The sequence below is a fragment of the Podarcis filfolensis genome (genome assembly GCF_964270895.1).
Source record: "Podarcis filfolensis genome assembly, chromosome: 16".
In the NCBI taxonomy this organism is placed as follows: Eukaryota; Metazoa; Chordata; class Lepidosauria; order Squamata; family Lacertidae; genus Podarcis; species Podarcis filfolensis.
Window position 1 is genome coordinate 5,124,871 of NC_139620.1, and position 24,636 is coordinate 5,149,506.

The 24,636-nt window shown below is 47.6% G+C and overlaps 1 protein-coding gene across 3 annotated transcripts in view; it reads left to right on the forward strand.

Moving 5' to 3' along the window:
• Positions 1-24,636, forward strand: part of OTUD7B (OTU deubiquitinase 7B) — a 50,610-nt gene that overhangs the window by 6,386 nt on the left and 19,588 nt on the right. Inside the window, exon 1 of one of the 3 annotated variants that reach the window (XM_083591050.1) lies at positions 6,486-7,711. The exons of the other annotated variants lie outside the window; for them this stretch is intronic. Coding sequence (XP_083447176.1) covers positions 7,553-7,711 — 159 coding nt within the window. The 5' untranslated portion in view covers positions 6,486-7,552. Of the gene's footprint in view, positions 1-6,485; positions 7,712-24,636 lie in introns of those variants that run through there. 3 annotated transcript variants of the gene reach the window in all.

The following is a 24,636-nucleotide window of genomic DNA, read 5'->3' on the forward strand; positions in this document are numbered from 1 at the left end:
CGTTTCCGAGCACAATTCAAAGTATTGGTGCTGACCTTGAAAGCCCTAAACTTCTTCGGTCTAGTATACCTGGAGGAGCGTCTCCATCCCATTGTTCTGCCCGGACACTGAGGTCCAGCGCCGAGGGACTTCTGGCAGTTCCCTCGCTGCAAGAAGCCAAGTTACAGGGAACCAGGCAGAGGGCCTTCTCGGTAGTGGCACCCGCCCTGTGGAACACCCTCCCAGCCAGAAGTCAAAGAGAAAAACAACTACCAGATTTCTAGAAGACATCTGAAGGCAGCCCTGTTTAGGGAAGCTTTTAATGTTTAATAGGTTATTGTATTTTAATATCCCGTTGGAAGCCGCCCAGAGTGGCTGGAGAAACCCAGCCAGATGGGCGGGGTATAAATAATAAATTATTATTATTATTATTTCAAAACCCCAGGGAGCGTCTGCCAGATGCGGAGCTCGATGGACCAAGGGACTGACTCTATATATGGCCGCTTCCTGTTTTCTTCCCTATCTGTTGCATCTAAAGTGGAAAGAGAGACGTTTCCCTCCCTTATAGCACTAAAACTCGTGGACATCCAGTGAAGCTGAATGCTGGGAGATTGAGGGTGGATAAAAGAAAGGACTTAATCATGCACAGCATCGTTAAACTCTGGAACTCCCTCCCACAGCAGGCAGTGATGGCCACCAACTTGGATGGCTTCAAAGGAGGATTGGGCAAATTTCATGGAGGGGGAGAGGGCTACTGAGGGCTTCTAGCCACTATGGCTGTGCTCTGTCTCCACAGCCAGAGGCTGCAATGCTTCTGAATACCAGTGGCTGGAAACTAGAGGACTCTTGTACTCTTGTACTGGTTTCCTGAAAGAGGCATCTGTTTGGCCACTTTGAGAACAGGATGCTGGGCTAGGTGAACCTCATTGGCCTGATCCAGCTCCAGGGCTTTTATGCTTCCAGCCATGGAGAGTTACACAACATGGTCCTTTCTTGAACGCACCTTTGGTGTGGTGCATGAGCTCCTTTCGTTCCGAAGGTCCGTTCTTAACCTGAAACTGTTCTTAACCTGAAGCACCACTTTAGCAAATGGGGCCTCCTGCTGCCGCCGTGCTGCTGCTGCACAATTTCTGTTCTTATCCTGAAGCAAAGTTCTTAACCTGAGGTACTATTTCTGGGTTAGTGGAGTCTGTAACCTGAAGCGTCTGTAACCTGAAGCGTCTGTAACCTGAGGTATCACTGTAGTGGTAAAAGGCTCACGTGGCAGATCCTACACTGTGTGTGTGTGTGTGTGTGTGTGTGGATCTAGTGGTTGCCATTCCTTAAACGTTGGTTCCAACCTTACTTTCCTGCGTTTGAGACGTGAATCCCTACGCAAGTGAAAATGTCAGAAGGAAGGTGCCGGTCGCCGAGGTAGAAAACATTTTCTGAACCCACAGCTGTTCCTGACTGGGTGCACGCTTGCAGAGGTGAATGTCACTGTGCCAGTTGCTAAAGTGTTGGTCCTGGGAGACTGGGGTTCAAATCTCCAGCCAGCCAGGAAGCTCACCTTTGACCAGTTATGGTCTCCCTCTGCCTAACCGGCTGCACTGGGTTGTTGTGAATATAATATGGGGAAGTGCAGGAAAACCAGGGGCGGGGAGTCTCAGGCAGTGCAACTCTCTAGGCCTCCTTATTGCCTTTGTAACTCTCCAGGTCTTACATACCCTCCATGGACACACCCCAGTTTTTTTACCTGGCTTATACTCTTGATAGCGCTTTTTTGACTGCTGGGATGGAATATAGAGAGGTGTGTATGAGTTCCTGCAGACAAAGGTAAAATTCACATTCACTGCTCCACCCACTTTTGTGTCTCGTCACCCACCACCATCATGTGGCTCTAGGAAGGATGCCCCAGAGGATAATTTGGCCCTCAGAGATGCTTTTGCAGGCATGGTTTGGCTGGCTGTTCCCCAGGTTGCAGGGTCTTGAAGTATGCTTGTGTTTTGGGGGGTGATGTGCGGGCAAGTAGGGTCTTGTTCCCTGTGGGTTTTGATTTGGCTTCTTGCAAAGGCCAGGTGTTTGTTTGTTTTTTGCCAGCTCTTCTCTGTGACCTTGGCTAGCTGCTGCATTTGGGCAATTGTCTCCCTTGGGCATTCAATTTAAAAAAAAAATGTCCGCAGTTGAGCAGGTTTATGCAGGAGATGCATTTGTTCCGGTTCTGCTGATGTGCAGAACGTGGCCTCTCGCAGGACTGGGTGGGGAAGGGCTGAAGATCAATGGTAAAGTTACTGTAGAGCAGCTGCCGGTCAGTGTAGACAATACTGAACTAGATGGGCCAAGGGTCTGACTGATAGAAGGCAGTCTGTTTATGCCAGCTTTTCATGAGGACTTGAATCTTGACTATTATTTTAAAGGGAAGGTCCAGAGTTCAGTGGCTGAGTGCCCGTTTGCAAACAGAAGGCCCTGGTTCAATCCCACTTAGGTCTGGGAGTGTCCCCTTGCCTGAAACCCTTGAGAGCTGCTGCCAACCCGTGCAGACAGTATTGAGGTAGATCTGTATAAGTCTGCTTTGTATGTTTCAGCATACTGTGGGACCTGGAGCAGGAATAGCTTCATGCTTCTCTGTCTTCCCCGCAATTTCCAGCAGCAGAAGTGGAAATACAGTGGTACCTTGGGTTAAGAACTTAATTCGTTCTGGAGGTCCATTCTTAACCTGAAACTGTTCTTAACCTGAGGTACCACTTTAGCTAATGGGGCCTCCCACTGCCACCGCCGAACGATTTCTGTTCTCATCCTGAAGCAATGTTCTTAACCCGAGGTACTATTTATGGGTTAGCGGCATCTGTAACCTGAAGCGTCTGTAACCTGAAGCGTCTGTAACCCGAGGTACCACTGTAATTTAAGTAACTTCACGATGAGATGGCTGGGCCTTCCTAGGTGCTGGATGGCATTTCTTAAAAGCTTCCCACTGGCAGGGAATGCATCCTCACCTTCTGCCGCGATAAGTCCACGGACTTTGATTCTGATGGATGTGACTAACCTGGAGTGATGCAATCTCAGGGCTTGGCTGGCGAGATTTCTGTGCCTTCGGCAGGTAAGTGCCTGCCACAGCCAAGCCCTGTTCCTCCGCGAGGGACGTCCCCGTGCGAAACAAAGCCTGTGACCTTAGCTCCAGAGAACCAGCAGCTCCTCTGCTGCATATCAGGGCTAGATTGTCCCAAGAGGGTAGGGCCTGAACTGATGGACTTATCGAGAAAGGAGATTCCAGCTGAACATTAGGAGGCACTTCTGGACGGTAAGAGCTGTTCGACAGAAGGTGGTGGACTCCTCCTCCATTGGTCCACCTAGCTCAGTACTGTCTACACTGATTGGCAGAGGCCTCCCGTGTGTGACACAGGTGTTCTGCCACTGAGTCACGGCCCTTTCTGTTTAAATGAGCCCTTTATACAAAACCATGAGGACTATTTCTAGGGAACCAGAAGAAGCTTCCTTTATACTGAGCCACACCTTTGGGCCATCTAGTTTCGTATTTCCTACTATGCTGAGAGGCAATGGTTTCGCGGCATTTCTGATAGTGGGGGCGTCCCCAGTCCTACTTGGAGGTGCCTTCAGTAACTGAGCCCTGGTGCCTTCTGCATGCCAAGCAAGTGCCCTGCCACTGAGCTACCACCCTTCCTCTTGGCTCCATTGGGTAGGCTCTGCTCATCGTCGCTTTACGGAACCTGACTTTTTCTGTCAGGGTACTTGCTTCTAGGGATGCGGGTGGCACTGTGGGTTAAACCACAGAGCCTAGGACTTGCCGATCAGAAGGTCGGCAGTTCGAATCCCCGCGACGGGGTGAGCTCCCGTTGCCCGGTCCCTGCTCCCGCCAACCTAGCAGTTGGAAAGCACAAGTCAAAGTGCAAGTAGATAAATAGGTACCGCTCCAGCGGGAAGGTAAACAGTGTTTCCGTGCGCTGCTCTGGTTCGCCAGAAGCGGCTTAGTCATGCTGGCCACATGACCTGGAAGCTGTACGCCGGCTCCCTCGGCCAATAAAGCGAGATGAGCGCCGCAACCCCAGAGTCAGTCACGACTGGACCTAATGGTCAGGGGTCCCTTTACCTTTACTTGCTTCTATTCTTGATTAAAAAATGTGGGGTTATTTACTTATTTATTGTTTGTTAGATCTGGCAGTCACTTGTTATGGATGGGTCTCCATATTTATAAACATACAATATATTTTATTGATATTATTGCACCTTTCCTCCAGCAAGCTCAAGCTAGCAAAATTCTCCTCCCCACCCTATTTTATCCTCACAATAACCCTATGAGGTAGGTTAGGTTGAGAGTGAGCAGCGTTTGAAATCAGGCAGGTGCATTTTGCAACTGGTGCGGGCCCAGTTGTGGCCACATGGCGATCTCTGGATTCCAGGTTGGCAACTGGGAAAAGCAAAATGTCACAGAAGGATCTGAAATATTTTCTTTGAAGCTTGAGTTAGTTTTATTCTGGATTGTTTTATTTGATTTTTTTTTTTAATGTGTTGTAAATTGCTTTGAGATTTGTTCTTTAAAATATAAAGCGGTATAGAAACAATAATAATAATAATAATACCATCAGGGGGAACGGTGCCTAGACATTCCATTGTGGTGACTGCAACTTAGGTTTAAGGTGCCATTTGGTGATTAGATTATATATCTGAGTTGCTACGCCTGGAGTGAATGACTGGCCAAAGGCCACTCTGTGAGCTTCATGGCAGAGTGGGGATTGGAACTCAGGTCTCTCCCTCTTCTCTCTCAGGTTCTCCTAGTCCAACACTCCTACTATACCACATTGGCTCTCCAGATAAGCACATTATAACATTGGAACGTTGATCCAAAAGCACATGCAATTCATAAAAAAAAAATACAAAACAACTTCCTGTCCCCCCCATATAGCAACTACAGGAAGCTTTGGCTGTTACCGAGACTGAAAAGCGTCCTTCCTGGATGTGCTTTAAACGACTCTGGCACTTGTAGTTAGGAAGGTTTGCCAGGTATTTCATCAGGGATTTTACTGATGTTTGATTTGGTTTGTGTTTTAATTCACTTGATGGACCGTTCAGTCGCCAAGAGGATGGCTTATAAGCGCCAATATGTCTGCGGTTGTGCTGCTGAGGTATACCTGTGTGTGTGGGGGGGGGGGTAGTTGAATATTGTGTTCAGTGGCTCGGGGAGCCTGCCCCATGAGTCTTTTTCAGGCCAGGTCGAGCGTCCGTCAATGCGTTTTTACTGATGAGTAAGATTGGCAATAGCAAGGAACTTAATTCAGCAATGCAGTTAAAACAATATACCACATTAAAGCAAGCCCAGGGGAAAGAGTGATGGAGGTTTAAAAGAGCAGTTGAAATTACTGCCCATGCCCACCAGTGGAATCTCTGCCCTTTTCTGTTTAATAATAAATATATGTACTGTATATATGTTGTGCAATTTTCCAGGGCTGGTATCAGCCTGCGGCATCCTTGGGGACAGAGCCAGGGCTTCAGTGCTTTGGCAAAGTGTTGGCAGGCAGGTAGACTTCCAGCTTCTCTTCTACTATGTGGGCCTGGGACGTAAGCAGTGCCTGCTGGATCAGGCCAAAGACCCACCGAGTCCAGCATCCTGTTCTCATAGTGGCCAGCCAGATGCCTCTTCCAAGAAACCAGCAAGCAGGGTCTGAACACAAGAGCGCTTTCCCCTCCTGTGGTTTACAGCACCTGGTGTTTAGTAGCCATCTCCTCCGTGAATTTGCCTAACCCTGTTTTAAAGCCATCCTACTTGGTGGCTATCACTGCCTCCTGATGAAAGGAGTTCCATAGTTTAACTGTGTCTCTGTGGGAGTCTATTGTATTTAATTATGGGGTATCAGAGTTTTTATGGGGTATCAGAGAAAAGCAAAGGCAAACCTAGACAGCATATTAAAAAGCAGAGACACCACCTTGCTGACAAAGGTCCGTATAGTTAAAGCTATGGTTTTCCCAGTAGTGATGGATGGAAGTGAGAGCTGGACCATAAAGAAGGCTGATCGCCAAAGAATGGATGCTTTTGAATTATAGTGCTGGAGGAGACTCTTGAGAGTCCCATGGACTGCAAGAAGATCAAACCTCTCCATTCTGAAGGAAATGAGCCCTGAGTGCTCACTGGAATGACAGATCCTGAAGCTGAGGCTCCAATACTTTGGCCACCTCATGAGAAGAGAAGACTCCCTGGAAAATACCCTGATGTTGGGAAAGATGGAGGGCACAAGGAGAAGGGGACGACAGAGGACGAGATGGTTGGACAGTGTTCTCGAAGCTACCAGCATGAGTTTGACCAAACTGCCGGAGGCAGTGGAAGACAGGAGTGCCTGGTGTGCTCTGGTCCAGGGGGTCACGAAGAGTTGGACACGACTAAACAACTAAACAACAACAACAATCAGGATTTTTAGGGGGCTAACCAGGCTGGGATAGCTGGGATAGCAGGCTTGTTGGTTTCTGAATGTCTGGTGTTGATTTTGAATTTCGTTGTTATGTATGGGACAATGACAATAAAGATGATCGTATTGTGTTGCGTGTTGCTCTCGGGGCTCATACCAGCTGGAGCAGCTTCACCCCATTATTGGTTGTATGGCTTCAAAAATGGCTTCAACCTTGCAATAAAAGCATAAAGTGGATTCAGGAGGCCCGATGGTCAGAGTCGCTAAAGGAGTCATATCGGTCAGGTGATCAGTAGAGGTGATGTTGCAAGCCATAGCACATGGCCTTTCATGATGCACATCCAATCATCCTTCACGATCCAGTGATGGTCGCCAAGGAGTAGAAGAACCGTAGAATCCTAGAGTTGGAAGGTACCCCAAAGGTCATCTAGTCCAAGCCATGACGATACAGGAATCGCAGCTAACAAATCCCCAAAAGGATTTAAATCTCTGTTTAAAAAGCTTCCAGAAAGGAGAGTCTGCTACCTTTCCAGGTAGTTTGTTCCACCATCAAAAGAACTGAGAAACTTTGCCAGCTGAATCCGTTGGTTTGGGTCCTAACCTTCGAGGGTGCAAGAAGAGGCACTATGCGAAGAGAAGACTTTCGGTAACTCAAAGAGGGGTGTGTGTAAAAGAGTTTGCACGGAGCAGATTAAATTCATTCCGTGAAGAACCTCCATGCGGAGGTGAGCAAATAAGCATGAATGAACTGGTGTTTACAAATGGCTGAAACACGTGGCTGTCTGTCTGTTGAATGTGTTGTTTGGAACATACGGTACTTCCTTGAATGTCGTCATCCTCTCTCTCCCCCCCCCCTTCCTTTTCGAAGCAAACCTCTTGCAATCTTTCCACGCTGCCTTCCATGTGATTCTGGCGATGAGGGAGGAAGCCCCATTGAACCCAACAGACCTTCCTCTTGCCGCAACAGGCTATATAGGGTTGAGCTGCCAAGCTTCTGTCCTCCTCCTGGCAACACCTGAGCTGGTTTTTTTTTTAAAAAAACCTCTAAGACTTCCATGCCAGGATGTTGGTAGCTGCCTTCCGTTTGGCGTTCTGTCTCACCGTATTCGCATTTCAAGCTCCTGCTGTATTTGGTTTCCGTGAGCCTTGAGCCGCAATATTAATTTTCTGGTAGTAGGAAGATGAGAACGTACGAAGCTGCTTTCCCACCGGGTTGGATCGTCGGCCTGTCTAACTCCACGTTTTCTGAGGTGGCTCTCCAAGGTTTGGGGCAGGGTGCCGCCCCCACTACTACCTGGCGATGTCCGTGGGGATTGAGCCTGCGACCCATTTCGTTGAAGGTAGGCCCTCAGCCCCTGGGTTTACAGCTTTCACTGGGGTTACTTGAGACCTTGAGTCCCTGACAGGGACCAGAAAGTCCAGGAACACGCCTTAAGATCTCGGTTCTCATTGTTCTGAGTAAAAAAGCTGATTGAAAGGAGCGTAGAGAGTTTCTTTCTGCTGACTCGGACCCATGGGTATGTCTAGCTCAGTGTTGCCTACACGAGCAGGCAGCCGCTCTCCAGGATTTCAAGCAGGTGTCCAAGCCAGCAGGGACTGAATGTGGGTGCCACCTCCTCATGTGTAGCAGATGGTCTGCCACTGAGCTGTGGCTCTTCACCTAAAAATGAAGCCGGATTCTACTCCTTGTGAATTAAAGGCTGATTTTGTAGGGACATTGGAAGCTGAGCTGCGGACCTTCCCCAAGAAGAGACTGTCTCTGGTGACTTGGAGAAATGAGACCCAGCTCCTCCAATCCGCTTTTCTTTTGCTATGCTGTGGAAGGTGGGGGTTGCCACAAACCTGGAGAGGAATGAGCCCAGAATACCACCCGCTCCTTTCTCCCTGAAAGCAGCTACAGCTATAGGTATCTTCCAGATGCCATCTAGATCTTCCTAGACTGCATCTTCCCTTGCCATCCCTGAGGATTGATTGATTGTATTAATATCCCACCTTTTTGTCCATGGAGCTCAAGGCAGCTTTCATGGTTCTCCCCCCTCCCTCATTTAATCTCCACAACAACCCTGCGAGGTAGGTTAGGCTGAGAAAAGACAGTGGCTGGCCCTGGGTCATGCCCAGTGGGCTTCATGGCAGAGCGGGGATTTAAAACCCTAGTCTCCCAGGTCCTAGTCCGGCACTCAAACCACTACACCACCCCTGGATCCTTGGCCACGCTAGTTCCCGGGGCTGCTGGGTGTCCAGAACATATGCAAGGCCCCGCATCAGCTACCTGAGTCCTAGTTCTCCCTTCTCGGCAGTGTTAGAAACTCAGATATATAAGATAGGCGCCAAATGGTTCCTTAAACCAGGGTTGCAGCTGCCAAAACGGAAAGCCGAGTTGCCATTTTGGGCCAGACGGCTCGGAAGTCGTATTTTTCAGTGCGGCTTTTTGGTTTTCTGAAATTCATTCTAACTTAAGGTTACCAGATTTTTTTTCAATGAATCCGGGGACACTTTTCAACTTCAGTAGGAATGATAGGATTTTGTCAGGGGACTGGTTTGTAAATCCGGGGACTGTCCCCGGGAAACAGGGACGTCTGGTAACCTTATTCTAACTGTGCAGGTAAAAGATAATGTATAGAATTCTACAGGAAGTGTTGCTCATGTGTGAATACAGTCCAGATCCAACGGTCCCCAGGTATGCACCTCCAGATGGTGGAGACGCCAGGTGCCATCCTGGCCATTGGGCATCTTCACTTGGTCACAAGTGGCCGGTAAAGGTAAAGGGACCCCTGACCATTAGGTCCAATCGTGGCCGACTCTGGGGTTGCGGCGCTCATCTCGCTTTATTGGCCGAGGGAGCCAGCGTACAGTTTCCGGGTCATGTGGCCAGCATGACTAAGCCGCTTCTGGCGAACCAGCGCAGTGCATGGAAACGCTGTTTACCTTCCCGCCAGAGTGGTACCTATTTATCTACTTGCACTTTGATGTGCTTTCAAACTGCTAGGTTGGCAGGAGCAGGGACCAAGCAACAGGAGCTCACCCTGTCACGGGGATTCGAACCGCCAACCTTCCAATCGGCAAGTCCTAGGCTCTGTGGTTTAACCCACAGCGCCACACACTTCCCAAGTGGCCAGTAGCCCAGTGCAAAATGCACCTGATGAATTGTGAGCGCTGCTTCTTGATCAGTGAGCTTGATCAGCAGAATTCTTTCCCCCATCCGCTGCGATCTGGCAGGGAGTTTTTTTGGGAATTCTGTGCATGTGATTGTAAAGGAGAGAGCGGAGACTCGTAGTCCTCCTGAGCTGGAGAAATGGTTTCTTTATGGGAGCGGCCTCCTCTGTGCTCAGGAATGTGGGATAGCGAAAGGGTGCGTCAGGCGACCTCCTTCCCCATGCCAAGAAGATGCTGAGAAGAGGGTGAAGCAAACTGAGGCAGGGAAAACATCCAGCTTTGCAGCTAAGCCCACAAGGAGTTGTTGGTCCTCCCAAAGTCTTATAAACAGGGGCGGGAGCAGCGAACTTCCCCAGTGCTTTGTTTTCCTACAGGAAAGCTTCCACAAAAGCAACAGTGAATCTGTGCTAATGTCTATTGCAAATAAATATGCAGGTTGGCAATTTCAAAAGGTTCTTAGCTTTGCTTCCTAAATATGTTTCCTAAGAACGAAAACACTGCAGAGGTTTGCGTGGGAAGTCACGAAACAATGTGACTATTTGAAGTCCGTTTGTAATAATTTGGAAATTCAGTAAAATTACATTGTATATATAAAAACAATTAGATGTGTTACCTCAATACTGATCTGTGTTCAGGGTCTTTGTACAGTGGTACCTTGGTTCTCAAACGCCTTGGTACTCAAACAACTTGGAACCCAAACACTGCAAACCCGGAAGTAAGTGTTCCGGTTCACGAACTTTTTTTGGATGCTTGAACGTGCTTCATTTTGACTGTTATGCTTCCGATTTGAGTGCCACACTTCTGTTTTGAGTGTTACACTGAGGTCTGTCTATTTTTGCTATTTTGCTTTTTTGTTTTTGCGGCTCTTTTTTCATTTTTGTTACTGTGTGGAACCCAGTCCAGTTACTGATTGATTGATTGATTGATTGATTGTGTGACTGAAGTACATTGTTTATTGCTTTCATTTTATGGAGCAATGGTCTCGTTAGATAGTAAAATTCATGTTAAATTGCTCTTTTAGGGGTTGTTTTTAAAAGTCTGGAACGGTTTAATCCATTTTACATTACTTTCTTTGGGAAAGTGCGCCTTGGTTGTGGAACGCTTTGGTTTTGGAACGGACTTCCGGAATGGATTAAGTTTGAGAACCAAGGTACCATTGTATTAATTTCCAAACTTTTACCAGCTAAGGTCCAGGGGTGGCCTGAGCCCTTCTATCCCAGCTTGACCTCTGAGATCAGGGACGGCCAACTCCTAAGAGACTGCGATCTACTCACAGAATAAAAAACTGGCCGTGATCTACCCCTTTTTTGGGGGGGGGGGTTTCAGGTCAAAGTTGTTGAGGCTTTTTTAGGGAGAAAGCGGGAAAGTCGCTCACTGCTAAGGAAAGGGAGCCAGCGATCGACCGCGATCTACGAAAACCTCCTGAGGATCTACTAGTAGATCGCGGTCGACCTGTTGGACATCCCTGCCTGAGATCATCAGCAGGAGCATTCGGTCATTCCCTCAGTTGGCGAGGCTTGCTTGACAGCAGCGAGAAACTGAGCCTTCAGTGTCTTTGGCACTGTCCTGTGGGACGCTCTGCCATTATTATTATTATTTTTATTGGTTTTAATTCATTTTGCTACATCCAACATTAAAACAAGTGAAAAAATAAACATACATAACACATACATACAAAAAAGGAGTACATAAATAAAAGAAATAATAAAAAAAACAAAAAAAAACATCTCCTAAGATAAAACACCAACTAATTAACTTACATTAACTAAATAACTAAATAACACACAACATTAATTGACTTCCCTTCATCTCGGTTTCAGAATATATTATATGATTTTTTTATCTGCAGTTTCTTTTCCTCAAAAGACTCTTTGGGACGCTCTGCCACTAGACATTCGGCAGATGCCTTCTGCTTCAACATTTTAAACTCCTGCTGAAAGCTTTTCTGCCAGGCTTGTGCAGGCAGTTAAGAGCATGTCCTTCCACAATGGCAAATTGACGTTTTAAGACTTCCCATAATAGGCATCTGCTTGGCTTCTGCGGGACACAGGGTGCTAAACTTTGGCTGGATCCAGAAAGGAAGCTTTTTGTAAGACCTCCCTCACCCCGCAGAGGTGAGTCTGGCACCTTCATCATATGGAGAAGGTTGACTGCTGAAGACAGACTCACCTCTTTGCCCTGACTTTTGACATTTGAGGTGCGTAGTTTTAAGTCCCACCTTATTTCTGTGATCGTAAACTACTTTAAGCTGTTTTCAATATTTTAATGGTTGTAAGCTGCCCTGGGACCTTGGGGCAAAGGTTGGGAAATTATTATTATTATTTTTTTAAAAGAAATTATTATTGTTATCATTATCACTATTACTATTTTCTTTTATGCCTGCAAGTTCTTTCCCCTTTTTGGGTTTACCGTCAATAAATCCACCTTGAATTTCTATTTTGCAATTGTAAGATGACTAACTTCTCCCCTCTTCCTTTTTGTGATACATAGTTTAGGCTATTTTGGACACACACACAAGCCCCGACTCTTGGGTATATGCGTCACTTGTTCTAAGTATGACACAGATAATAAGTGTCATTGAGTAGTGATTTGGAGGTGGGGGAGGGGCATGGATGGGGGGGGGATACACTCTGCTTTTGCTGCCTCCTCCGCCCTGTATGGTGTCATGAAACGTGACTTATGAATCGTAGCAACAGGCAGATTTATATGGAATTGTATCAGCGTAACTGCTTTTTTTTTATTTTGGTGCCGAGTTTAAGGCAGCTGGAATTCTGCATATATGCCTCCTTGCACCCTGGAAAATCTTACTCGATGGAAAGAAATCCTTCTGCTTTAAAAATCTCTTTGCATGTGTGTGAAACCTGCAGGATTGCTGATGAGAAACTGCACGTATTTCTTTATTGCAGTGGAGGACCACAGCACTCCTTTCTTGCTTGCCCCTGCAAGGAATCCTGGCGGTGGAGGCCAGAGGTCCCTAAATTTTTTCGGGGCCACCCACACCCTAAAATTATTTTTCTGAGTAGCAATTTGCATGACCTACAATGGAAGATAACAACACAACAAAATTCAAAACAGTAACGCTTAATTGCGTGTTTATTCAAAATCCAGTTAAAATATTTTATTTAATTACCGTACTTTTCTGTGTATAAGACTAGGGTTTTTTTACTTAAAAATTATGTGAAAAACTGTGGGTCGTCTTATACATGGGGCAATCTCCCCCCTATTTTCTTACATTGGAGTCCCTAAAAATAGGGGGTGTCCTATACACGAAAAAATACGGTAATTCAGCAAAATGGATAAATGGTTCCAGTGATGCCTGCTTTTCAAAGTCTGATAATAATAATAAAGAATAACAACAATAATTTGCACCTCCAGTGCCCCGCTGCTGCCCCCTATGCCTCTTAGGTAAAGGGACCCCTGACCATTAGGTCCAGTCGTGACCGACTCTGGGGTTGCGGTGCTCATCTCGCTTTATTGGCCGAGGGAGCCGGGATACAGCTTCCGGGTCATGTGGCCAGCACGACTAAGCCGCTTCTGGCGAACCAGAGCAGCGCACGGAAACGCCGTTTACCTTCCCACCAGAGCGGTACCTATTTATCTACTTGCACTTTGACATGCTTTCGAACTGCTAGTTTGGCAGGAGCAGGGACCGAGCAACGGGAACTCACCCCGTTGCGGGGATTCGAACCGCCGACCTTCTGATTGGCAAGTCCTAGGCTCTGTGGTTTAACCCACAGCGCCACCCACGTCCCTAAGCACCCCTCTTAGCACCACCCCAAAAAAGTGTAGTGGCATGAGTTGTAATGTTAGTTCTTCAGTGAATGGTTTAAGCAGAACTGGCATGGGTGAGGTGCAAACAGAAGCCCCCCTCTGCAGCACTCGTAAGGTGAATGTGGGGGTAGGCATTTGATGCAGCAGGTCTCTTTATACTGAGTCAGACCCTCCCATATGTCAGGCCCATTATCATCAATGTTGACAGGTGGGATGTTCGTAGCCCCCTCTGGAGGCACCAGGGACTGAACTTTCTGCCTGCAAATGAGACGCCCTGCCAATGAGCCACAGCCCTTCCCTTTAAGGACATAGGAAGTTGCCTTACACTGAGTCAGATCACCACTCTTATCTACCCCGGTATGGCCTGCACTGACTGGCAGCAGCTCTCCTGGTTTTCGAGCAGGGGCAGAACTCTCAGCCCTGCCTGGAGCTGCTTGGGAACTGAACCCAGGACCCTCTTCGAGCAAAGCGCATTCTCTGCCTCTGAAATACAGCTGCTCCCTTTTTTAAAAAATGAACTAAGATTCTAGTCCTCATGGTTCTGAAGAAAGGGCTGATTTAAACAGGAACAGAGGTCCCTGCTTTATTCCATGTCACACCCTTGATCCATTTAGCGCAGTATTTTCTGCTGATTGGCTCTCCAGATTTTTGGTCGGGGAACAGTCCCAGCCCCACCTGCAGCCGCCGCGCATTGAACTGGGACCTCCTGTATTCAAAGCACATGCTCAGCCGCTGAGCTTTCCGCCCTTCCCATGCAGAAGGTTAACAATCATCTACGTGTAATCCTGGAAATATTTTTTCCAGTCTCGGCTGCCTTAAGTCATACTTGCTTGGCCCTGCCTCGTGCCTGAGGAATGACTCGTCGCTGCTGCCTCAGTGTCCCTGTCTCTTAAAAAAGAGAAATGGACGCAGGACACCCTCGCTGATTCCTCGTTAATCCAGGAGACTTGGTGTAATTAGCCCTGATGAGGTATTTGACAAAACACGATGGCCCCGTGAGCTAGGGATTCTGCCTCTCCCGCCCTCGCCATATGACAAAGCACCTTGAAGACCTGACTAAATTGAGCTATTTATAAGCAGGGTGTCTGCAACCTGTGAATTGGAGCGCCTGTGAGTTCCTGAGCCTGAACGCGGGAGGGCCTTGCTGCATGCAGCCTTGGAGCCGTGTTTGCTTCGGTGATGTGCCACGGGGGCTGGTGGAAGGGGCTGTTTGGGAGAGCGAAAACCTTGTAGCTATAAAGCCAGAGCAGGCGACCTCTCCCCTTTTGCATCCTGGCATGGTACAGCCCCAGCGGACTGTACCACGTGACACCTCTGACTTGTTACAGCCAAGTTACAGGGAACCAGGCAGAGGGCCTTCTCGGTAGTGGCACCCACCCTGTGGAACGCCCTCCCACCAGATGTCAAGGAAAAAAACAACTACCAGACTTTTAGAAGACATCTGAAGGCAGCCCTCTTTAGGGAAGCTTCTAATGTTTAACAGAAAATGAAGAAGTGTATCTGAAGAAGAAGGTATCTGAAGAAGTGTGCATGCACACGAAAGCTCATACCAAGAACTAACTTAGTTGGTCTTTAAGGTGCTACTGGAAGGGAAAAATTTTTTTTTGTTTTAACAGAAAATGAACGATTTTCGCCCGCCTGCAAAGAGGCCTGAAGATGCTTCGCTTTACCTGTCCCAGTTGTGGTCCCAATAGCCGCGGTTGGGCTTCAGCCAGCCAGCCAGGTGCCATGGCAGGGTAGGAGGCTGCGTCGGCCGGCGAAGACAGAAGCAGCAGATCCACATGGCAATTTCCGGCCAGTCCGCGGGCCGAATCTAGAAGGCAGTTGGGCCTGATCTGGCCCATGGGCCTTAGGTTGCCGACCCATGATCTAATACAACCCCTTGCAATGCAGAAATGGTAGATAAAGAATTCCTGGTTTGTTTGGCTCTAATTTGAACAGAGGAAAGGAGGAGAAACGTGGGATCTAATAATGAAGACTTGGTGGAGGCAGTTCTACCTGGCTGTCATTTTCAGGTCCAAAAGGAAGTCAAAACTACGACCTTGGATTGAATCTCTTTTCTGCCACAAACTGATCAGGTCAACCTTGGCAGGCTACACAATCTCTTGGTGCCGGTCTTGGCATTGAGCCCTGGGGATGATAATTCTGGCCTACCTGTCAAGGATGATGTAAGGATGATTAGGTAAGCTACAGGAGGTGCTTTGAAAGCACTGCATAATTTCTAATTTTAGAAATTAGTGCAAGGTTCAAAGTCCTTGTATTAATTTGCAGGGCCCGAACAATTTAGGTCCAGCTTGGTTACTTCCTGGACCCTTTTATCGCAGGAGCATCAATGGTCGTTCCCTATGTCGGTGAGGCACATTCGGCAACAACAAGAAGCCAAGGCTTTGGCGCCATCGGCCCAATCCTGTGGAATGCTCTGCCACTAGATATTTCTCTGCCACTAGATATTTAGCAGTCGCCTTCTGTGCCAACTTCTCAATGCCTGCAGAAAACTTTCCAAATTCTGCCTGATCTTCGTAAGTGATTAAGAGCACATCTTTCCACAACAGTTAACTGATGTCTGATTGTGTCTTGTCAGCCCAAGATGACGCTGTGGTTTTTCAAGGAAGTAGTCAAGCACATGTCAAGGAAAATATTACTGGTGCCTACTTGCGCTTTTCCTCCCTGCCTTTGATCACCCTAAATAAAGCGGATTTGTTGGGTCCTTTTCTCAGAGGCCAGGCTCAACCCTTCCATTGATTCAAGGCCAGTCCTCCAGAAGGCTGGCTTCCTGAATTCTCTCTCCTGTTCTCCCCCCTCCGGTGTCGTCGGAGGCTACCTATTTTGACTTGAACTTGAGTTTCCTACGGTATGTGCCGCAGTGCTCATTTTCGAAAGCCTCCAGTGTCGTCTGGAGCAGATTAATTCGAAAGGTTGAAGTCCTTGGGCCGCCATATGGTTGAGTTTAAAATAATGGATTTGGAGGAGATAGGCTGAAGGTTCGCCGTGTGTACAGATGGGAATTGTGTGTGAGCGAGGGAGAAACTTCAGAATGTGGCTTTTGGAGGAAGCAGCTGAAGTATTGCTGAGGATTTCGTTTTTTTTAAAGAGACAATTGCGAGCCCTTGTGGCTATTGAGAGGAAATTGTGGGTAAAGAGTCCCAGGATTATATGTCTTCTAGTTACAGGATCGGTTTATCCACCCACCCCTTCAAGGACGCTGCAACCACAGCTTGGTGTGTCCTCCTAAGATGCAGCAGCAGGGAGGGCCACAGTTCAATTCTATACTCTTGAGAAGAGAGAACAGAACAGGTTTCCTGTAGGATGCTTGGATTAACTGGCGAGGAAACAGGGGCAAGAGTTTGGCACTGATGCTCAGAGGAAGAAGACTTCCCAACCCAACTTCAGTCAGGGTTGAATTTGAATTGTGAGACCGCCCTCTCGGCTCCTGGTGCCTTCAGCTTTGTGTGTTTGTTTTCTGCATTTATATCCCAAATTCTTTCCTCTAAGCAGTTCAAGGAGGCATACATAGTTCTCCCAGCCCCCCGTTATATCCTCAACCACCCTGTAAGGTAGGCTAGACCATGAGTGAGCTCCATGGCTGAGTGGAGATTCGAACCTGACCTCCCAGACCCCAGTCCAGCACTCTAACCCAGGCATAGGCAAACTCCGGCCCTCCAGATGTTCGGGACTACAATTCCCATCACTCCTAGCTAATAGGACCAGTGGTCAGGGATGGTGGGAATTGTAGTCCCAAACATCTGGAGGGGCGGAGTTTGCCTATGCCTGCTCTAACCACTATGCCACACTGGCTCTATGTGTGTGGATGCAGAGAGGGGGGAGGGAATTGACACATGCTTTTCAAGGTCCGACGTAATATCAAGGTGCGCCAGCTTTCAAACGCATCTGCTAGGTATTAAATAGGCTCACTACATGCCATTTGCTCGAGCAGCTAGGACATGTTCCCTTCCTCGGACATGATCGATCCGGTCATTCCCCGTGCTGTAGGCTTTTCCGTCTACTCGTTGGGTCTCTGGAGGAGTCTCTGCTTCACACAGAGACTCCTTTCTGATGAGGCGGCGTGCTCAGAAGTTCTGTGCAGAAGTACTCAGAACACAGACTCAGCCAGAAACACAGAGCAGGAAGCACCTTCTGAAGCAGAATTGCTCAAAGCCCAGGCAGGCTTGTGTAGGGAGATACTTCAGACAGTTTGGGACCCAAGCCATATAGTATATACCGTATTTTTCGCTCTATAAGACGCACCAGACCACAAGACGCACCTAGTTTTTGGAGGAGGAAAACAAGAAAAAATATATTCTGAATCTCAGAAGCCAGAACAGCAAGAGGGATCGCTGTGCAGTGAAAGCAGCAATTCCTCTTGCTGTTCTGGCTTCTGTGATAGCTGCGCAGCCTGCATTTGCTCTGTAAGACGCACACACATTTCCCCTTACTTTTTAGGAGGGAAAAAGTGAGTCTTATAGAGCAAAAAATACGGTATTTATAGAACAATTCCCAAAGTGGATGGCACTACTCTCTTTGGTGTTTGTGTGTGATTCTCTAGGAAGCTTGTCCATTTTCTTCAGTTAGTTAAATATTTTTAATTGGATGTTGAATAAATTTGCAATTGATCATTACTACTTTGAATTTTATTGTGTTACTAATTTCCTTGGTGCGTCGTATTCTGAATAATGCTTTTCACAGGGTAGTGGGCATTGGGGGCGAGTTTATGGAACCAAGGGAGCAGTGTTAGAAACTCAGATATATAAGCCAGGGGCCAAATGGCTCCTTAAACCAGGGTTACAGTCGCCAAAACGGAATGCCTAATTGCCATTTGGGGGTCAGATGGCTCGAAAGTCGTATTTTTCAATGCAACTTTTTGGTTCCTGAAATTCATTCTGATTGTGCAGATAAAATATTGTTGTTGTTTAGTCGTTTAGTCGTGTCCGACTCTTCGTGACTCCCTGGACCAGAGCATGCCAGGCACTCCTGTCTTCCACTGCCTCCCGCAGTTTGGTCAAACTCATGCTGGTAGCTTCGAGAACACTGTCCCACCATCTTGTCCTCTGTCGTCCCCTTCTCCTTGTGCCCTCCATCTTTCCCAACATCAGGGTCTTTTCCAGGGAGTCTTCTCTTCTCATGAGGTGGCCAAAGTATTGGAGCCTCAGCTTCAGGATCTGTCCTTCCAGTGAGCACTCAGGGCTGATTTCTTTCAGAATGGAGAGGTTTGATCTTCTTGCAGTCCATGGGACTCTCAAGATAAAATATAGTGGACTGAATTCTACAGGATGTGTTGCTGATGTGCAAAAACAGTCAAGATCCAAGGATCTCTAAGCGTGCGTCTCCAGATGGTGGAGACGTCCGTCACCATCCTGCCGCCCAGGCATCTTCACTTGGTTGCAAGTCACGGATAGCCAGGTGCAAAATGCTCTGCAAGGGAGTGATGGCTTGAAAAGGTTTGGGAACCACAGGTGTATATAGCATCTTGCAAAAATACCTACCAGCCTGTAAGCATGGCTCAATAAAAGCCTGCCACTGGTAGCTCACCACTTGTTCGGACAAGAGACCCGTAGCTAGGACATGGCTGAGCAATGTGCGTGTCCGAGTGGATTTCCTTTGCTTCTGGGCTGCGCTTGCTGGCATCGAGCTTGTGGTTTGCACCCTCCTTGCGCCCTGCTGAGTCACTGGGAGAGCTTTGTTTGCATCCCGCTGATTGTGAGTGACAGGGCTATCTTTACCAACGATGCTGTCATGTTGCCTTGGCCGCTCAAGGCAAGCAGATTCCTCCCGGGGCATAAGGGTTGCTGAAACCATTTTGGCCAAGTCATATTGTGACACAAGAAGCTGCCTCCTAGTGAGACAGACCCTCAGTCCATCTAGTGCAAGAATGCCTACACTGACTGGCAGCCGCAGCTTTCCAGGAATTCAGGCAGGGGACATTCAAGACCTTGCTTAGAGATTCTGTTGGGGATTGAAACTGGGGCTTTCTGCATGCAAAGCAGAAGCGTCTTCACTGAGCTACCCCTAAAAGTAAAGTCAAGGTTCTAGTCCTCATGTTTCTGAATAAAGTGCCGAATGAAATAGGATTTTTTAAAAAAAATTACAGTATTCATTAGCACAGAAAGGTTCCATATTCGAAGTCAGACCATTGAGGTCCTGCTGGCTCAGTATCATCATGCCTCGGTTGTAAATATTAAGATTATACCCGCAAGAATGAGTCTTTCTGTTTTTAAAAAAATAGATTTAAACCAAGTCTTACTGACTAGTGATTTAAATAGATTTGATTTAAATCAAATCCACCCTGACTTAACGTCGAAAGAGAAGTGCAAATTATTGGATTGCTGAGTTGGTTAGAGTGTGGTGTTGATAACGCCAAGGTTGGGACTGCTGTGTATTCCTGAATTGAAGGGTTTTGGACCAGGTGATCTTCAGGGTCCCTTCCAATGGAGAAAATGACACATCATTTGGGATTTTGATAAAGGCTAGAACCTCCAGACACTTTGCTGACAAAATTGCTCAGACTTGGATGCCGCAGTTGATACAGGTTCGGTGGGTGTAACTTTGGCCTCTTGCTTGTCCTGTGTTAATGGATGCTTTCCAATTTGTGCCGCCCGAGGATGTGGGCAGGATCCTTGGGAAATGTGAGAGCTGCCACATGTGCGCTTGATCCTTTCCCTTACTGGCTCATCCAAAGGGCGAGTGAAGGCCAAAAAATATACAGTGGTACCTCGCAAGACGAATGCCTCGTAAGACGAAAAACTTGCAAGACGAAAGAGTTTTTCGTTTTTTGAGTTGCTTCGCAAGACAAATTTCCCTATGGGCTTGCTTCGCAAGACGAAAACGTCTTGCGAGTTTGTTTCCTTTTTCTTAAAACCGTTAATACCCAGGGAATCCGTGCTTCGCAAGACGAAAAAACTCGCAGAACGAATTAATTTCGTCTTGCGAGGTACCACTGTAATCCAGAAACAATGGAAATGTTCAAATGATTCTTTATGTAGACAAAGATTAAATGTAAGGTATTGGTTGTGTTTAGAATAGATTTATGAAAGATTTAGAAAACTTATTGATTAGAATATTTGTGTGAGATTGTATGGGGAAAATACGGAATAACAGATACAATCTTGCTTAAAATGTATTTAGGAAGTGCAGTGTAAGCGATGGAAGTCGGTCAATGAATTTTATTATTGAGATATTTGTAGAATAAATTTGGAAGAAATTATTCCAACTTTTCTTCTTTTTCTCTTTATTTTTTATTTTTTCTTTTCTTCCTTTTTTCTCTTTTGTTTTTTTATATGTGTGCTTATCTGAAATATGTATGTATATATGTATTTGCAATATTTTGCTTATATTTTGTAATAATTATGTTAAATAAATTATAAATTATGTTAAAAGAAGCAAAAAACAAAGGGCGAGTGGAGGGCTGGCAAAGGGGGTGAAGGTGCCTCCTTAGAACAAGAAAGGATTCTAGGGCACCTAAAGGAGGCAGTTAAAAAACTTCTGTTGAAAAAGCCCTTCCTGAATCTCACCGTATTGGATAGTTATCAGCCAGTTTCCAACATCCCATTTCGAGGGAAGGAATTAAAGCGTGTGGTGGCATCTCAGCTCCAGTGCTTTCTGGAGGAGAAAGATTTTCGAAACCCATGTCCATCTGGCTTCAGGCCTGGTTGTGGGACAGAAATGGCTTTGGTCACCTTGGTGGGTGACATATGTTGGGAACTGGACAGGAGGAAGGTGTCTCTGTTCTGTTGGACCTCTTGGCGGATTTCGATACCATGAACCATGGTATCCTTCTGGGCCGCCTGGCTGAGATGGGACATGGAGGCACTGTTTTACAGTGGCTCCGTTCCTTCTTGCCGAGGTGAACCCAGAAGGCTCATAATTATCTGTATTGATTAAGCAGAGTTTATATACTGTATTTTTCGCTCTATAGGACGCACTTTCCCCCCTCCAAAAATGAAGGGGAAATGTGTGTGTGTCCTATGGAGTAAATGCAGGCTTTCGCTGAAGCCTGGAAAGCGAGAGGGGTCGGTGCGCACCGACCCCTCTCGCTCTCCAGGCTTCGGGCAGATATCCGCAAGCCTTGGGAGCTGGGCGCGAGTTCCCGCCGGGCTCCCAAGGTTTGCGGATAGCAGCCAGCGGGCTTTTCAGGGAGGTGGGGGATTCCCCCACCTCCTAGAAAAGCCACTAGAAGCCGCTCAGCCCCTTTAAAGAGCGCGTAGCTTCTGCGGTCTTTTCAGGGAGGTGGGGGAATTCCCCCATCTCCTAGAAAAGCCAATAGAAGCCGCACAGCCCCTTTAAAGAGCGCGCGGCTTCTGCGGGAGGTGGGGAATACTCCCAGAGCTTGTTGGGGCTGGTGGGGGAAGCCCGGGCTTCCCCCGCCAGCCCCGATAAGCTCCTGAGCAGCTCTGGGGTAGCCCGCGAAGCCTCCGCAGGGCAGCAGCAAGCCTTCATCCCGCTGCCCTGCGGAGGCGCTCTTGGGGGCTTTTCCCCGAGGAGGAAGAAGGGCAGCCCATTACTGACTGGCTGCCCTTCTCCCTCCTCGGGGAAAAGCCCCCAAGAGCCACACACACACTCCATGCTGCTTGTGAAAGGGAGCGCTGAGCAGAGCCTGGGATGCATACAGGGTCTGCTCAGTGCTCCCTTTAAATAATTTTTTTTTCTTGAATTCCCCCCCTAAAAATTAGGTGCGCCCTCTAGTCCGGTGCGCCCTATGGAGCGAAAAATACGGTAGTTTGAATTCTATCAGTGTTAATTGCATTTTAATGGTCAATTTTTCTATATTCTTGTTTTTATCTGTAAGCCTTCTTGAGTCCCATCAGGGAAAACGGTGGAGTACAATTAAATGCAGCAATAATAATAATAATGATGATGATGATGATGATGATGATAAGGGGTTTGGCATTTTTTTATTACAAATAAAGCAAAACTATCATTTTCAAGACAACATTTGTCATGACATGAACTTGGCAAATCTGGAACTAGACTTAATAATCTTAGTATTCTTTTCTTTGTTATTTTAACCCGTGTGCAACTGTACTCATTCTACGTGCCCATTTGATCATTTTCCTTTTCGTCTTTTCATTTTCACCCGACATCTCTGTTCTCGGCACGTTATAAAATGAAACTTTTTTTAAAATAAGAAAAACTTTACCAAGAAAAGAAGAAGAGGTCCGTCTTCACCATTTGCCGAAAGCTGTATAAAGAAGGGTCCAGACGCACTTCTCTGGGGAGGGAGTCCCACAATTTAGGGGCCGCCATGTTGTTGTTGTTGAGTTGTTTAGTCGTGTCCGACTCTTCGTGACCCCCTGGACCAGAGCACACCAGGCACTTCTGTCTTCCACTGCCTCCCGCAGTTTGGTCAAACTCATGCTGGTAGCTTCGAGAACACTGTCCCACCATCTCGTCCTCTGTCGTCCCCTTCTCCTTGTGCCCTCCATCTTTCCCAACATCAGGGTCTTTTCCAGGGAGTCTTCTCTTCTCATGAGGCAGCCAAAGTATTGGAGCCTCAGCTTCACGATCTGTCCTTCCAGTGAGCACTCAGGGCTGATTTCCTTCAGAATGGAGAGGTTGGATCTTCTTGCAGGCCGCCATAGAGAAGCCTGAATATGAGATTCCTGCATTGCCTGGGGTGGGACTGCATGGCCCTGGTGGTTCCTTCCAACTCTACAAGTTTATGATTCCATGGCCCGCCTTTCCTGCGTTGCAGCCCCTGTACCCAAAGGCGTTTGCTGGAAATCTCCAAGCGGCGGCAGCTGTGGAAACACTTGGGGAGCTGCCATCTGCAGGCTTCGCAGACCATTTTTGCCACATAATTTATAGTTTTGCTTTTCTGGGAAAACAAGAGTGGCGATGCAGCATCCGTCCTCCCTGGGTGTGTCTGGAGCGCTCCCTCTCCCTCTCCCTTGTTTGAATTGGCTTCTCCTGGAGCTGGTTTTCTGGAGAGCCTTCAGATAATCCTGACCGCCTTCTCCACACACGGGGGAAACCAGAGTTCAAGGCTGCCCAGCCTCTGTTTCTGCCAAACAGACAAACAAACAAGCAAACAAACAAACAGACAAGAGTGCTAATTTGCAACTGCTGTTTTGCAGCAGCTGCCTGAAGACCTCTGCTTTTGCGACTGCTGTGGGGAACCTGCAGTTTTCCAGATGTTGCTGGACTCTCCAGCCCCCGCTCTGTCGTCCTTAACTAGCCAGCCAGCATGTTGGCTGGCAGGAGCCTGAAGCCCAACAGTATTAGGGTGGCGAGGCTGGCTCCAGCCGACCAGAAGGTTGGCGTTACCACCCCACATTGCTTTTCACCCTTTGCATAAGTGGTACCCAAACTTTTTTGGGAGGGACCACTGTCCTCTTGGTTCCATCAACTTATCCTGTATAAAAAGCATTATCCAGAAGAGTGGTTTGCATGACCCGCTAAGAAAAAGAATACAGTGGTACCTCAGGTTACATAAGCTTCAGGTTACATACGCTTCAGGTTACAGACTCCGCTAACCCAGAAATAGTACCTTGGGTTAAGAACTTTGCTTCAGGATGAGAACAGAAATCGGTGTCAGCTGCGCGGCAGCAGCGGGAGGCCCCATTAGCAAAAGTGCGCCTCAGGTTAAGAACGGTTTCGGGTTAAGAATGGACCTCCGGAATGAATTAAGTTCGTAACCTGAGGTACCACTGTAACGCGATGAAATTCAGAACTAGAAATTGCATTCAAAATCCAGTTAAAACTATTTAGTTTAATTAGTTCCACAAAACTGATGAAATTGAGCCAGGGATTCCAGCTTTGCCGATAGTTGGGTGGTCATTTATGCTGCCCTGCCGCCCCCTTGATGCTTAATGCTCCCTCTGGGAATCCCACCGCCCCCCAAGGCGAGGTACTTCCCACTTAGGGAGCCCCGGGTCTAAACCCCCTCCCTCTCCCGGATGGGGCATGTGCTGAGACCCAAGACCCCTTTGGTAGCGGGAGAGCCCATTCTGCCTTCACTTTCAGTGGGGCTGGGGTGGGGGGAGGCTCGTGCAGAGGGCGGATGAAAGCCTTGCCAATGGACCTTTGGCTGGATTTGGGGTGGGGACCTGGCTGCCCGCTGGAGACCCTGCCTTCATTTTGAGCAGTGTGGCGGCCAAGGAGTCATTGTCACACATTACAAGAACGGAGATTCTGACGAAGCGTCAGGGAGAACCTTCTGTGGGGAAGAGCTGTGGGCCAGTGGAACAGACGTCACTTTGGAAGATGGTGGACTCTCCTTCACGGGAGGTTTTTAAACAGTTTGGATGGTCCATCTGTCAGGGATGCTTGGTCTAGTAGACCCCTGGGGTCCCTTCCAATTCTACGATTCTGTGTCATAGCTGTTGGCTAGGGTTTTGCTAAACGTGAC